A 16,837-nucleotide genomic window follows, 5' to 3' on the forward strand; every position below is an offset into this window, starting at 1 on the left:
TGATTAAATATAAATAAGAAATAGAAGAAAATAATAAAATACTAGATATAGGTATATATACTACCTATAGGTCCTAAATAACTTAGAAGTACCTATACGCACAGGTGCAGCAGAAGGTTATTGTGCTGCATGTGCAACATTTTTTGGGCCAATTGCGTACAAGTTATAACTGCTTTATCACAGTCAGCGGCCAGCCAGAAGAATTAATTATTAAAAAGCATATTTTTTGGGGGAATTTATGGCTCTCAAAGTGTATATTTATTGAATATATTGAATATTTAAGGTAAATAATACGTACCTACTATTTGAGAATATTAAACAAGACATGAAGTATTAATTTACCAAATACCTACCTCTTAAATGTAGTAATAATAGATAGTACGTATAGGTAATTCATAGGCGTACACAAGCTTTAATCTCAGATGCAGCATACAGAATAAAGCAGCCCTTTTTTTACAATTGGCAAAATAAATTTTGAACAACCAACATTATTAATTGTATGATATACAGCCGTACAGGTAGGATGTATTACTGTTATTACAGTGGCTAATGCATTTAATATAATTTGTAATTTTGACTAGGTAGTAAGTACCTATTTGCTGTAAACTAGGTAAGGCTACAAAGTATCCAAAATCTTATGCAGGAATTGGTTCAGATCCATTTTATCCATTTATATTAAACTAGATGTAGTTCTATATTATTTGGCCTTTGTTCACAAATAAAGTTAAATATAATCATAGGTGGTACTCAAAAGTACTTTAACATCATAATCCTACCAACTCAAATTTTAATTTTTAAATTTCTATAGAAGTTACTTGCGGGCTGTGGCTAAATAGTGTTGTAAATTTTAATTTACTATACTGTACTAAAGATACAAGATTAAATTCAATGAGTAACATAGGTAATTACAATTGATAGGTAGGTATACGTAAAAACGACAGTGTAACCATACAAATAAATATAAAGATTTTATTGTCTACTACCTAGTTCAAGTATTTTGATTATATTTAATATTAAAAACTCAATGAGATGAACCTTGAGATGAACTATCTTGATTTATAAAACAATATCACTAATCCAAATAAATATAAATAAGGAAATTAATTCTAACAATACAGACATTTAAAAGTATATACAGGACATGTAAATGATTTATAGACTAGTGTCTAGCTGTCTAGGAAGGTAGTGTCAAAGGTAACTCAATCTACACTAAACACCTAGAGAATTCTTCTCTAATAACTTTCTGAGGTACAAGGCTAATGACTAACATAATCGATGAAGAATGAACTGCAATGTTTACCAATATTGTACTTCGATATAAGTGCTACAATTTTCAGGTACTACTAATATACTACTATATATGTATACATATATATATATATAAACCTCAATATATACTTAATAATCGTCAAAACCTACTGAATATCTAATGCAAAAGATTACACATGTAATTTCTAATGAATATTTAATAAAGTTCTACATTACTACAGTATTAACTAGGTACCTATATTATAATTTGTCTTATAAAGGCTTTATTAAACAAAATGGGCATCTACTAAGTATTTCTAAATAATTACAGAATCAATTAAAACTCAATTATACTTACAAGTTATAATAGCCAACAAATACATCAAAATTATATTCATTCAAATACCTAATCAGTCTTAAACTTTAGTAACCCATTACATATGCCATATGGTACTTTTAATATTTATTATTGGTGAATTTGAACTGACACTGAATTATGTACCTAATATGGTTAGAGCGTATTTGTGTAGAACATCTATATTATTTGATGATTGTTGAAAAAAGTGTTGGAACTGTAAATAAATACCTAACTACAGTTAAAACAAAGAGATGAATCCGAGTAAAAGATATTCTTATAGAAATTAACACAAAATCTATGTGATAAGAATAAACAGTAAGATTATAATGAATGTACAAACATAAAAAATCAACAATGACATTGAATTACATGCAGAATACCCATATTGTTCTAGGGATAAGATTATTCAAATCTTTAGAGACGCTGCATCTGGAAAAGTTGATATATTTTACCCAAAAAGAACGGACCTAACGCAACAATCACGATAACATTTGGGCAGCATGTAGGTATATATGTATTTTTAACAACAACCGCAGCAAGGGCATTGAAGATTAACAATTCCAAAAACTACGATTCAGATAGAGGGAATCATTCCATCACATAAGTAGGATAATAGACTCCAGATGAACATATAAATATTAAATACCCACCGAATCTACAGTCATATAAGATCGTGACAATGAGAATGAGTTAATACCCAATGTTAAAGATTAACGACAAAACCGGACAGGTTTCGTTGGGGGTGATAACAAGATAAATGAATAAAGTGATAATCCCTAAGTGGTCAAACCATAGACGTACATATTAGTAGCTAAGGGTAAGACTTACGGTGTTATCGCGGCTTTCGGTTCAAACTGTTGCTCGGCCGTGATCCGACGACGTCTGATCGCTGTCGGGTGTCCGACACTTTAAAACTGTTCGGCTGGAGCGCATCGTGATCACTAGACGTCGACCCGAAAATAAAAAAACCCGAGGATAACCAGTAACGCGCAAATAAACGTATTTGTTGTGTTCTTTCCACTTTTCGCACGGCTTCGAACGCACGACACCACCGCCGGTTGAACGTCAACACGGAATCAATGGTAGTCGACACTCGACGGTAGAAATCCCCGTTGGCCAGGAGCAGCGCCCGACTCTCGGTGATTCGTCGTGTCCCGCCGCCGGCGATCGGGACCGTTGGTGGACCGCAGCGACATCTATCGAAGCGGCCACGCACCCACTAAAGCTCAGTGTGACCATCACGGCGTGTTTGTTTTCGTTATGACAATAATAATTGATAAGTTATAAACCGTGATCGAATGATCTGCCTTTTCGCCACTATTTAAGATACCTGGTACTGTCTTAAATCGTACTTTTCGCCCTTATGTCTTAGGTAATTATGTAATAATTGCACTTTTACAATAAATATAAATACTAAATTATTAATTAGTAGTTTAGAATGAAAGTTTAGTCACTCGACACTCAGAATAAAATAAAGATACCTAACTGTGGCTCGGATGCTCAAGTTCTACTAAAGTCCGAATTGTGATTAGCACTGGTATCTTACCAGGTATAAAGTAACAATTTTAAACTATTAGAAAATCTAGAACATAAATAGAAATAGTCAGAACAAATGCACTTTACCAACCCCCTCACGATTTTTAATTTTATTTTTTTATGCTTAAAACAATGCTGCAAAATTTTTTTAAAGGAAACTATTATTTTAGAAGTTATAGCCTTCAAAAGTTTGCGATTTTACGTTAATACGCATGAGTGCAATACTAGATACTTTACTGCAACACGTATGCATTTTTTTCTTGTTTTTGAGTATTTTAACCATAGACACATAATATTACATATATTTTTATAGATCTTTATATCAGTACCGCTATTTTATAACTACTATAGATTCTAAAGTGTATCAACAGAAGTTACCATTGTCCATCTATGAATGAAGCCTATTATACTTGCATAATAGTACATCAATTGATTTATTTTAAAATAAATGGCTAGGATGTAATTATGACCTTTCAATATACATTTTGAACGATAGAGATAAAGATGTGTATATTATAATAATGCAAAATAAAATTGAATATGAATATAAAATAAATAAAATCGAATATATTTAATGAACAAACATAATAATATAATAAATAAATGAAACATAAAAAACTTGCAAATCTGAAATCATATTACTTGACGGTACATAAAATATACCAACAAAAACACTTAGCCGAACTACGTGTAAAAAATTGCCAAGTCAAAAAACCGAGGCATTTATTAGACTAACATTATAAAGTTGTGATACCTATGACCTATCATGAATAAATGCTTAGTAAATTTAATTTAAAATAAATTCATTCTATCACAATAATTTATATACTTAGCGAGGATTTATTTTATTTATAAATTAATGATTAAGTTCTTTTTACAAAACAGTTACGACCGGACATGGACATGTTCATTTGCCAAAATAAATTATCTTAGAGTAAATAAATTATTGAGATAGAATAAATTTATTTTAAATTTAATTCACTTAGCATTTATTCATGATATCACATCTTTATAACTAACTGACTGGTTTTTTGGACTTACCAATTTTTTACTCTGAGTTCGGAGAAGTTTATTTGTTGGGATTACGATATAATATTTTTAGCCTTGACGTAAACTCAAATCATGATCACAATGTGTTATGATATAGGCAACTTAACATACGGTTATTTGTATTTAGAAAATAAGACAATTTTTCTCAAAGTTCTCTTGAAATTATGAAAGTTTTTGGTCTAGAACTATAGCCCAAGTGGTTGCTTCGCTTTCCATTTAACCGCCATAACATATATTTAAACATTTTATGGATGTGTATAAAGTATAAGTATACTGTATAATTTGAAACATTCTTAAATACATGTTTCCTACAAAAGATATAAATATTGAATTCTGGGTGACTGGGTATCTGTATCTGCATAGTCGTCAGGACTCAGGACACAGTGACATACACCATGGCTCAATTTATTTATTATGTAGTCACATCAAACGAGTATTTAATTCTTGTTGGAAAAAACTAAATCCCTGTGTTAATTCATATTTACAGTGCTAATTTTAAACTCTGAACGGAGCGATGAATGTGTATTGATTTTACAATGATGTACAGCAAAGTGGTACTCATTAGTCATTATTGTCTACATTTTTTTTACTTATAATTTTATTCCTATCTTTTAATCTCTTGGTGAATCGATGTTCCAAATTATTAGTATTCCTATAATTAATACAATTGTTCTAACCAATGTTTATCTAGCGCGACGGTAGTGGCATGAAGCTCAGTAAAAAAAAAAACGGAGTAAAAATAGCGAAATAGCCACTAACGTATAATAACAGGACACCGAGTTTTAACATTAAAAAATCGTCCTAATTTATGTCAATTCTTTGCCAATATCTACAGGGCAAACGGCTGAACATATAAAATAGTATGAGGTATCAATCGATCAGAAATATTGTGCAGGTGGGAACAGAAGAATTCGCTAGCAGATTGGTTTGATAGTTTGTAAGTTATAAGCAAAAATGTTCAAGTACTTTTAAGACCGATTTTGCGTACGGAAGAGTGGGATAAGATGAGTCAATGTACAACGACGATGCACGGACGATATCATTACTCCATAGTCCATGGTGACAGCTGACAATATTGCAAAAACAAACAACAAACCATTTCGTAACTTGCAGTTTGCACTCGATTGTTCGCGACGTGTTGTATACATCAATTATTAAACACAATAAGAAATGGATTAGATGCAATGATATGTCAATAAGTATTGAAAGCTGCCCTCGAGGTGGAAAAGATGTCTACATTATAATTATGGAAAAAAAAATTAGTCAGGAGACAAGCGGTTATTAAAGATTATTATTTATTATTATTAAATTATTATTATTATTATTATTAGTGTTATTATAATTAAATTATTATTGTAATTATTATAGAATACAAGATAATTAACAAATCAGCATTAAAAATAGTTGATATCACACCAAAAACACTTTGTTATAACTCTGTGAAAAAAAAGCTAAGTTAAAAAAAATAAAAAATTAATAATGATTAAAGCTTTAAAAGTCGTGATATAATATGGAAATTAAGTAAAATGACATTTTATAATAGGTATAACAAATACCTATGATGACAAATAAGATCAATTGTAATGTTAAATACTTAGTCAACATATTATGTTTAACTATTTGGCAGGACGTAGAAGTATACTTAAATAAATACAATTAAGATACCTCTACAGTATTTAGTATTTACAGTAATTAATAATGTATCAACAATATGTTGACTAAGTATTTAACATTACAATTGATCTTATTTGTCATCATAGGTATTTGTTATATTATAAAATGTCATTTTACTTAATCTCCATATTATATCACGTCTTTTAAAGCTTTAATCATTATTAATTTTTTTTTTTTAACTTAGCTCTTTTTTACACGGAGTTATAACGAAGTGTTTTTGGTGTAATTCTAAGTAACAGTTATTTCAATCATAATTTGTTTCTAATTTGTAAAATATATTGCGTGATAACAATGTATTGGTACAAAATGTAATTTGGTATAAGCTAACATTGTGATTTGGAATAAATATAGTTGGGAGTAATGGGTCTTAGAAAAAAAATATATTGAAAGTATTCAGTATTGGCATTTGGCACAGTATATGGCAAAAAGTAAAATGTACAACTAATGGCCATTCAAAAAAATAGTGACATAAATAAATCTTAGAACAATTGGTCGTTGGAACAAATATATTTTCTTGGAATAAATTGACTATGGGACAACTATTTTCCGGAAAAAAAGGTAACTATCTTAATAGTTAAAATTCATTTGTACATGTTATATTTATAATATCATTTATGTTATGTTGAATTATGGTTTATTGATATTTGAACGAAATTTAATAAGTGTACATTTAAATTTAGTAAAAATCTCCATTATAACTTTCATAAAAATCGGTCTTTTAATGCTACTATGCTAGCGTATTCTGGTGAGAAATTCTGAACTACAAAAATATAACTTTTGGAGAGATACGAGAGCGGCTTCTCCTTATCTAATATCATCTTTACATCGTGGGTGCTAAAGGCTATAACATATTAACATTGAACAATTTACTGGCCCGCAGCCCGCAGGCCACAGTAAGTGTCCTCAACTGATCCGTAGGTCTGGCTTTTCTGTTTTTTCGAGATGCCTCCTCCGCGATTAGTTATGAGCTTATGCCTCCGTATGCGGGTTGGACAGGTACGTCATTTCCACCGAGTTTCCATTTCCAAACGGCTAGTTTTACTTGCCCCTGACAAATTCACTACTCCAGATCTAAGGCACGTCTTGTCGGCCACAAATCTCACATTCGTTCGACACAGTAGTGGTGATGGTCGTGAACAACCTGAAGTTCTCTCATCGGTCAATCGTGAACTCGTGGATCTGACCGAAGATGTTATACCCGAAGCACCAGAAGTGCCTGTTGAAGCGGCAGTCGAACAAGTTGCAGTAGCCTTGGTATAATTTTTTTATTTGATAAACATATTATGAAGGAACCGTTTTAATAATAATTTAAATGTTGACATCCATGCAGAATGCATTAGGTGAACAAACACTACAAAGTGCAGGACTTGGTTCTTTCACTCCTGTAGGATTATTGCAAAATGCTTTAGAATTTATGCATGTCTCTTGTGGTTTGCCCTGGTGGGGTGCCATTATAGCAGGTGAGAAAATATTATTGTACCTATATATTTTTAAAGATTTTAATACATACAAACACTTTTTACAATGAACTCTTTTAAAATTATGTTAATTTAACAATTTAATTCTTAATAACAAGTACTTACTAAATCAAATGCACATCTAATAATGAAAAGAATTGGGGAAATATTTGATTTATTCATCAATACTTTCTTAAAATAATCTCAAATAAAAGTTGTTTTAAGTTGAATTTGATAACTATTAAAGTGGACCAAAAAATTGTTCATTGTTTAAAAAGGACTAGTTCTGCTTAGTTAATAATAGTATTTATTTTCAACAATTTTTCACATTTATTATAATAGTTGAAACTCTAAATGTCACACATGGAATTGTTACCTACCAATTATATGATAACAAGAAATGTGTCTCTTCTTTCAGGTACTACCATATTGCGTTTATTGGTCTTTCCTTTAGTAGTTACATCTCAACGCCATACTGCAAGAATGAATAATAATATGCCTCAGATTCAAGCATACCAAGAAAAAATGACAGAAGCTCGATTACATGGAAATCCTTATGAAAGTAAATTGTTTATTTATTTTTATTACTGATACTGGTGTAAAAATCTCTTTCAAGTTGTGGATGGTAATCTTATAACTTAATAAGCATTCATCGTGAAAGAGAGAATTTTTAAACAGATAGTCTTATTTAGAACGATTAAAAAATACTAATGACATCCGACATAACATATTATTAAGTTAAGAAATGAAGAAACTTGTAGTTATAATTTACTTATACCAAATAATGCCTTACATTTGAATTACCTTTTTTTCGATAGGTATTTATCATGTAATATGTATACAAAGATACAAATGTCAGTTATTAATACCATAGAACAATATTATTCTATGTTACAACTTAGTATAAAAGCATACTTGTATTTGTGTATAGAAATAACATATTTTAGCTTTTTATTTAGCTTAAATTTTAAGACATTTTTATTTTGTCCCTTCCCCTAAACTCTAAAGTTTTTCTATATGCGTTTGACATGCGTACAGAAATATTATATAATATGGAATTATAGTCATGTTTTAAGGGATAAAAATAATTTAAAATATTATCAAACCATGTGATTATAGGTCGTAATCATAAAAAATAACATTTCTGTGATCAGTTTAGTACAACTTATACATCAGCTAAAATATTTTTTTTTAATTACCATTTAGTAGACTTCTTGAAACTGTCAGTGTCCAGTATTTTTAAACTAATTATTTACTAGGTAATACTTTCAGTTTCTTCTTTTTGAATGGTTTTTTCTGTACAATTAAATATTATTATTATAGAAATTAGTGTTGGGAAGTTATTTAATATTTTCTTGATTTATGAATGAAGGAATAACCTAGACTTGTAAAATATTTTTATTAATGAATTTAGGCCAATAATTGTGAAAATACATGTTATGTTCTTATAATTTATGAAAATGTCAAAATTATTTTTATTAAATTGTATTTTTAATTAAAATATTAAATAATTACATAAAAGGTATTTAAACTACTTTTTTTTTTTAGTGGCAAGAGCTTCACAAGAACTTATGTTATTTATGAAAACGAATCAAGTAAACCCATTGAAGGGTATGATACTACCAGCTATTCAAGTAATTTATATTCTATCCTAAAAATTGATCTTTAAATAATAATATACTTTTTTTGCAGTTTCCTATCTTTTTAAGTATGTTTTTGGGATTACGAGGAATGGCAATGTTACCTTTAGAAAGCTTCAAATATGGCGGTCTTTGGTGGTTCTCCGATATTACATTGCCTGACCAGTATTTCATATTGCCTGTTATTACTGTTATTACTCTTGGCGTGACATTAGAGGTATTGTGTGTGACTACACAAATTGTATGTATTTACATTGATTTATTTTTTTTTCAAACATTTTAGCTTGGAGCAGATATTGGTAAACTTGCTTCCTCTGGTGTAGGATTTGGAAAATATCTTAAATATGGAGTTCGTGTATTACCTCTTGTTGTGTTTCCTTTTATTGTGAATTTCCCATGTGTAAGTATCAATTTAACTAAACATATTTTTTGTCAATTACCGGATATTCTGTTCGTTTTTATTATTTATTAGATAAGTCTCTAACATTTTATATTCTAAATTGTATTCTAATATGATTATACATTTTATATTTACTATTGTTAACACTGGATTAAAATCAAACAATAGATATCATGTGACATATGGTATAGTTTTAAGGAAAACAAATTTAGTATAATTTATCAGCTAATCAGTATTACTTTTATTGTTTTTAGGCAGTATGTTTATACTGGGCGTCAACTAACTTTATTTCACTAGGCCAAGTACTATTTTTGAAAATACCAAGTGTAAGGAATTATTTCAACATTGAAGAAAAGAGGAATGTAGAAAAACCAAAGTCAAAAAAGAAAGGAGTCATTGGAGAGTTTAAAGAGTGTAAGACATTTCACTTTATTTCCTTCATAATATTTATGAAATAATCTTTTGCCATTTTTTTCATAGCCTGGAAAAATATGCAAGTCGTAAAAGAAATTGAAGAAAGGGAACGTTTAGATCATATGAAATTCACACAAGCTGGTCGAGCAGCACCGGTTAAGACGTTTAAATATAATCCAAAAATTGTTGGAGGCATTAAAAAGGATAATTAATACAAATTTTTGTAGTATAGTTAATGTTTGTTTTTATATATAATATACTATTTAATATATAAAATGTATTAATTATAACTATTTATGTATAATATTTACAGTATATACGTTTTATCTTTTAGTACAAAGATACATTTTTAGACTAAAATACTGATTAGTAATAATCTATGCATTTATTCAAGACTATGGACCATAGACACAAATGAGGGAGGCTTTAGGTCCTAAATTTCAATAGCCCCTTCCCCCTAACATTACCAACATTTTTTTTTTTTAAGCATATTCAATATTATATTACGGCTTTAGCCCCCCCTTTCAAATCTCAAGCATAATTTGTGTCTTTGCTGTTGATACATATTCAGTATTATCCAATGCTGAAGCCCCTCTTACTTTCTCGTCTAATTGCTTATTGATGGTGTGCTTAAGACGCATGAGTACCCGATATGATAACCAACCTTTTAAAGTGAGGCTGTGAACACTTAAAGTCTTAACTTTTATAGACAATCCAAAAAATGTACCTATATTGTATTAAGGAATAGTTGGTGTGAATAATACCTGAACTGTATTGATGCTATATTCAACCTAAATTTATTTTCAATAATTATGTATATTTTAATGGTATTAGATATTTGAGAATCACACATACAGCCAAATTTGACATTTACAGTGCTCGATTTATGAATCTATTGTATGTAAATCATTTTGTATATTTATTCGAGTGTACAGGTGACGAGCATTAAAACAAAATGTACACACATAATTCCAGTCTAGAATATTTTTCTAGAATTGAAGAACCCAAACTGTCTTAAAACCAGTAGGCACGTGTTGTTTAGTCTGTAATTTGATTTAAGATGTTTAAGAAATATAATTGTATAGCTTTCATATTGAATATTACACAACCACTTCATACATACTACCAACATAAATAATAGAAATATTACAATTACAGAAGAATGTAAATCCTCCAGGCTCGACTAATTAATATGAAGGATGGTCCAGGTAAGGGATAATTGAAATGTACTAAATTAAGTTACTCGCATGTCTGTATATAAAAGCAAAATCTAACCACTCCCTTACATTATCACAATCCTAAAAGACATGTGATTTGCTTATACATTCATGCAGTGGCCTATTCAGAAGGCTGCCTTCCAATTAAACTGATGGTTATTAACATTGGTGACTGATGTTCATTATTTATGTGTTATAGTATATGCGCATGAGCACCTGGTTTGAACATTTTAGAGATGAATTCACATATTTCAGGTACAACATTTAATTCCACATATTGAGTATTCTATGTAGCTTATTTGTAACCTTTCCAAAATTAGATTTTGTACATATTTCCATGTTACAAATATCATAAGCAGCATTCCTTCGGGGTAATTTTTTATAGGGGACATAACGATTACTTTCCACAATTTGATCATCAAATTATATACTTAAGGAAATAGTTACTTCAATTTAAATAACAATGGACATTCTGGATCTGTGATTCCTCTAATAAAATCTGATAGTTCAAAGAAAAAACTTGATAGACTGGTGGTATTAGTTTTAGTTAATTTTTTATAATAATTGCTAAGACTTATTTACCAAAGATTTTCTTTGAATTAAACTCTCCAACTTAATTGTTACAAGTTATTTCAAACTAATCCTAATCTATTCCTTTTTGTTGTCTAGGCATATTTAAATTTTAATAGAAGCAACAAATTCAATCTAGTATAATGCTAGGTATTAAGCATTAAAAATTGACAAATTTATTAGTTTTATCAACATAGTAATTTAACTGTTTAATGAGTATATAGGTCTAATTATATTTTCTATAAGCAATACAAAAAAAGGATTAAAATTGACAAATGTAATTAATAATTAAAAGTTATGATAAATGTTCATATTTTGGATATGTATTACCATAGTGCAAATTGTTAACAAAAAAAAATTAATTAATTAATTAAAGTTAATGTTTATAAATAGAAAAATTCATACAGAAATACACAACAATTATTTATTCAATCTTTCTTTATGATTGTCATAACATCTTCATCATTCAAAAATAAACGTATAAGATGTCCATCAATGTTATTGTTTTCTAATACTATCATCATGAACTCTGTTTTACTATTACATATTTGTTTCAGTTTATTAAGACTGAAATACTTCTCATCTAGCCCAAGTGAACAACGTAAAGTCAAGTATTGAACATTTTGTAAATGTTTAGGAAGCTCGAACAGTTTTTCTACATTTAGCACACTACTTCCCATATCCACTAACATTACATCCATAAAACCTTTAGACTTATTTTTTAATTCTGCACGGTACCAGTGATTGTTTACCAAAGCTCCATAAATTTTACAATATTTTGGTTTTTCAACAGGATTTAAAGTTTTAATTGTACTTAATTCACTCATTACAGCTTGTCTACTAGGAGAATTTACTTGAACTGTTAATATATTCAAATGAATAATATTAAACACGATGACAGGAATAGGTTTGATTAGTTGGGCCACATTAAAATCATCAACAAAGAGTTCAACTACAGTTGGTTCGCCAGTTTTAACTACAGTTATAGTCATCTTTTTATGTTTATATTGTTCCATTTCATCCTTAAAACTTTTTGATAAACACTCAAACAGCTTTTTATTTTTTTTCAAAGTTGGAATATGCAATGAACACAGTTTAATAAACGGAGGAGCTGATTTTAAATAACCAAACACTTCATAAAATTCTGAACATTTGTCTTGAACTCCATAATCTATGAAATAACAAGTACATTCACCTTCCTCATGTATCATTAAAAGCCTTACTCTGTACCATCTATTGTCAGTTATACTTTTTGCAATAGCTATTTTACCAATTTTATATTCAGTCAACGGTTCCCAAATAGTTTCATTTTCAAGAATATATTCAATTTTATTTTGTATTTTTTTACTATCTTCAGTTTCTACATAGAATTCATTTACTGACTGAGTATAAATGAGATTCACAACCATCTTTGCACCAGAATGATCAATTGCCTTCAAGGTTTCATATGTCTTTGGAGTAATTCCGTATGAAATAATGTTATTTACTAATGTTTTTATACATCTATCATCCCACCTCATATTCACCAAATAGGTTTCTTCGTTGTTTAAAAAAGTTACAATTACTTCAACAGATCCTAAAAAGTCAAAAATTAAATCATATATATCATTTACAGTTGAAATTACATATTCTTCATGGTCCACATCATCAAGCATGCAATGATACGCCATTGCATGGTAACAAGCTAATTTTTCAGGTAACATTTTAAGATTTGTTGACAACTCTGAATTTCCATAATCAATAAATTGAACTGTGAAAGCATTTTCCTCAATATTTAAAATTTTAGCTCTATACCAAAGACCATCATTTTCATACTTTGCGGCAACTAGATCTCCGGGCATCATGGAAACCGACATTAAATCTTCATTTTCAAGAAGTTGAAGGCTTGCTGTTATATCTTGAATAGCCTGTTGATCATTTTTATTTTGTATATAAAAGTTCTTAAATGAATAAAAATATGAAATATAGGCATCCCAACATTTAACTTCCACAGTATTCAATTTAACACCTGTAAAATTAACATTCAAATCAATACAACTAAAAACCACGTTTACATTTAGTAATACTTAACCTAAAACATACATCAATTCGGGCATCAATTCCATTTTAGTCATTAAAATTAGTTTAAATTAATCAATACTATTTATACTGTGTAACAATATTGATTAATGACAATATATAAATCAACAATCATCACTTATTTGTACATTAATATTTCATAATAAATTGTACTTAATAAACTATAGTCTATAGGTAGGATTAATAGGTAATAACTAGATAAGTACCTAATTAATAGTAAAATCAGAGATGATTTATAAGTATAAAGGATAAAAATATATAAAGTAGAACTAGTAGAAGTAATAAGAAATATAAATAAATATTATTATCAAAAAAATAATGACAATTTAAGAGCAATTTATTATGTACCCGCCTACATATATTTTGAAAGTTCATAAAAAATACAAATATCGGTATAGGTATTAATTTTATTCTTTAGGTTCTAAAAGAATGTTTGAGGATTAGTTTTAACTATTCATTTGATTTTTAGGTACCTAATAGATGCTAATATATAATATATATATAGAAGAAAAAAATATTTTTAATTATAACAAATAAATACGATCTATCAATATGAAGTACCAAAGTAATATGGGTACAGTGGCGTGTTGACAATGTTTTTAAGGAGCGGCCGCTCCATCAATATTTTAAGGGTGGGTGGTTAATAATTAGATGGGTACTATTTTGCTTATACAGAGAATGGAATTGTAAATTGTGATCATCAATATACTAAATTGTCATGTCATAACTTATAGTGGTATACATGTATAATACGTATAACGTATTGGAACTACAGTACTACACTACTACGTAGTGTCGTAGTATGTGGTTTTTCTATATAATAAAGACGGTACGTAGTTCGAAACCTTTTCGTTATCAACAATCTACATTCCATGTGTAATGTCAGATATTTATACCACAATCATGATATAGACAGTAATATAGAAATCTGTTACGTATCAAAATGTTATCAGACAATCAATCCAGTAACTACTTTTAATTCTATTTTTAAAATACATGGAAGTGGGAATCCAAATTGTATTAAATATTATGTCAACAACTCTGTCGACAGCTTGCTACAGCCAGTACAGCCTACAAATGATAGATATTATTACTTATTAGTCATTAGACAATAGCCGTGGTTTCGGTAACCGTTATTAAATTGAAATATGATAATATTAAATAAAATAAAACAGCAAATGTCAATGTGTTCTAGTCTGCCCATGCCGATGTCTGTCGAGTCTGTGTAATTTGAATATTTGATCCTCGTTTCTTTTATAAATTATAATATACCCATAATGGGTATACTTACCTATATTTAGTAATTAATTAAATGAATATGTCATAATTTTTAAATAAAATAATAAATAATGTGCATAATATAGGTACTACAGAGGTAGGTATGTTTAAAATTTTCAATTCCTGGCTTAACCATCTTTTCAGTTATCCGTCAAGGCTCTAATATCGAGACTATAATCGAGTTAGTATTACCTATTGTATTTAGTAAAATGTTATATCTATATTTATACTTACACATGATTTAGCGTTATGATGATCTACGAAGGTTGTATCTGAATCTGATTTCCGATAATTACGACGACACGATTTTTACGTTTCACTAACTCTTAAACATGACACCAAAATATCATCACTAACTGGTGATGAGTTGTGAGTGTCAATTTTCGATGAATAAATTAACAAAATCCTTGATGCACATGGTCAGTTTTCGCGTCGTGCCATCACACACACACTAAAATAATTATAAGTTACCTAAAAGTATTATTATATAGGTATTGTCATTAAATATTAATATTAATAACTAATTCTGAGGACTGTATGTCTGTACAGCACTACAATTATATAGCACAGTCCCACGGTCTACGGCGCGTACTACTACACGGCACTACGGCAGTACACGCTAGTGAGAGCATGAATGGGGATTAGTGATTACATTAGGGGAATGGTAACAGGTAGGTAGTTACTTAATTAAATAGATATCCGCACCCTCCGCTCTTTACTTCGACAGGATTGCAGTTCTTCACTGCTTATTGGATGTCACTGGTAAACATAAATAACATGGACAAAAATCCACCAATCAGAAGTGGAGAACTAAGACAATCTTGGTCGTGGTGACGGAGATGCGCAGACAAAAGAAAATAAATTATTACAGCAATGATTATACCTAATACCTATCTATTTTTCATGATTAATACGGTATATTATTATCATTGGTAATAATATTTTAAATTCTAAAAATAGCTGTTAACGATCAACATTCAACACGATAATAGACTTATTGTTTATTACTTTTCGTTTTCAAAATGTATTAATATCAAGGTAATCTAATAGGCATATTCACCTAACATATTTTGTCTTTATACATTTTGTTGAAAATTCTTCAATCTTTGGCTCTTTTTATATTAGTATGGACGATGGGCATAACTGCATAAGTAATAAGCAGTGTCGTATTTCCCAGTAAACACTATAAACTAGTGCTTAGGGCGGCAAATAATTTTTAATATTACATTTTTACTACTGGAACTAGAACTAAAATAAAATGAAACTAATTATAAAATGTTTTTAGGCCAACGGGATTGTGGTAATATTTATATTTTATGTTTTCCAATTTCATAATCGTAGAGTTGTATGTTTTTATTGTTCATCATCAAAATTTTAAGTAAAAAATAAAAAACTATAATTGTATGCTTTAATAACATTTTTTAGACTAGAAAAATATTTATATTAAAAGGCGGCAAATTATTTATTGCTTAAAGCGGCACAATGGTTAAATCCGGCACTGGTAATAAGTATATACATCATATTTAGCGATGTAGACACCGCCGCGGCGCCGTGCCGGTGTAAATATAATAGGTTATTTTTTATCGATTTGTGTCGCTGGATTAAATACCTATATCTTTAATCGTGCTTATAAGTAAGTCGTGCACAAACAGGGGCGTCTCGTCAGGGGAGACTTTAAGACTGCGCTCCCCTAAAATAAATTCAGCTACGTGTAAATAATAATGTATGGAAACATTTTTATTTGAATTGAAAATATATATTATATCGTTTTCATTGTTTAATATTATAAATTGAAGGTCACAAAATCGAAAACCTATCTCGATATTATCTCGATGGAAATACTATTTTAGTTATTTATATAAAACTGAAGCCTTTTTTTTTTTTTTTTTTTTTTTTGGTATCGAGGACCGGAGAAG

General features: G+C 29.2%; 3 protein-coding genes across 6 annotated transcripts in view; 1 reads left to right on the top strand and 2 right to left on the bottom strand.

Annotated features, from left to right (window-relative positions):
- LOC111034416 (triple functional domain protein) overlaps window positions 1-2,719 on the bottom strand; it is a 101,238-nt gene extending 98,519 nt beyond the window's left edge. For all 4 annotated transcript variants that reach the window (XM_022315648.1, XM_022315647.1, XM_022315646.1 and 1 more), the window contains exon 1: window positions 2,435-2,719. The gene's annotated coding sequence lies outside the window, so the exon portion shown is untranslated. The remainder of the gene's footprint in view (window positions 1-2,434) is intronic.
- A 3,937-nt stretch (window positions 2,720-6,656) lies between these two features.
- Window positions 6,657-10,008, top strand: LOC111034435 (mitochondrial inner membrane protein OXA1L). The gene is made up of 8 exons (XM_022315685.1): window positions 6,657-7,120; window positions 7,197-7,326; window positions 7,742-7,885; window positions 8,872-8,957; window positions 9,016-9,180; window positions 9,247-9,363; window positions 9,618-9,777; window positions 9,844-10,008. The coding sequence occupies exons 1-8, from the start codon at window positions 6,809-6,811 to the stop codon at window positions 9,987-9,989; spliced, it is 1,260 nt and encodes a 419-aa protein (XP_022171377.1). The 5' UTR covers window positions 6,657-6,808; the 3' UTR covers window positions 9,990-10,008.
- Window positions 10,009-11,743: 1,735 nt separating this feature from the next.
- LOC111034434 (maternal protein tudor-like) lies at window positions 11,744-15,731 on the bottom strand. The gene is made up of 2 exons (XM_022315684.1): window positions 15,156-15,731; window positions 11,744-13,572 (listed from the first exon to the last, which is right to left on the bottom strand). The coding sequence occupies exons 1-2, from the start codon at window positions 15,157-15,159 to the stop codon at window positions 11,993-11,995; spliced, it is 1,584 nt and encodes a 527-aa protein (XP_022171376.1). The 5' UTR covers window positions 15,160-15,731; the 3' UTR covers window positions 11,744-11,992.
- Window positions 15,732-16,837: the final 1,106 nt, after the last annotated feature.

This window comes from Myzus persicae, unplaced genomic scaffold (assembly GCF_001856785.1).
Source record: "Myzus persicae strain clone G006 unplaced genomic scaffold, MPER_G0061.0, whole genome shotgun sequence".
Taxonomy (NCBI): domain Eukaryota; kingdom Metazoa; phylum Arthropoda; class Insecta; order Hemiptera; family Aphididae; genus Myzus; species Myzus persicae.

Bases quoted from the DNA above. Each gene is read 5' to 3' on its own strand.
- LOC111034435 (XM_022315685.1), top strand. From the start codon at position 6,809: ATGCCTCCTCCGCGATTAGTTATGAGCTTATGCCTCCGTATGCGGGTT. The intron at 7,121-7,196 runs GTATAATTTTTT...ACATCCATGCAG, and splicing joins AACAAGTTGCAGTAGCCTTG to AATGCATTAGGTGAACAAAC. The intron at 7,886-8,871 runs GTAAATTGTTTA...TTTTTTTTTTAG, and splicing joins ACATGGAAATCCTTATGAAA to TGGCAAGAGCTTCACAAGAA.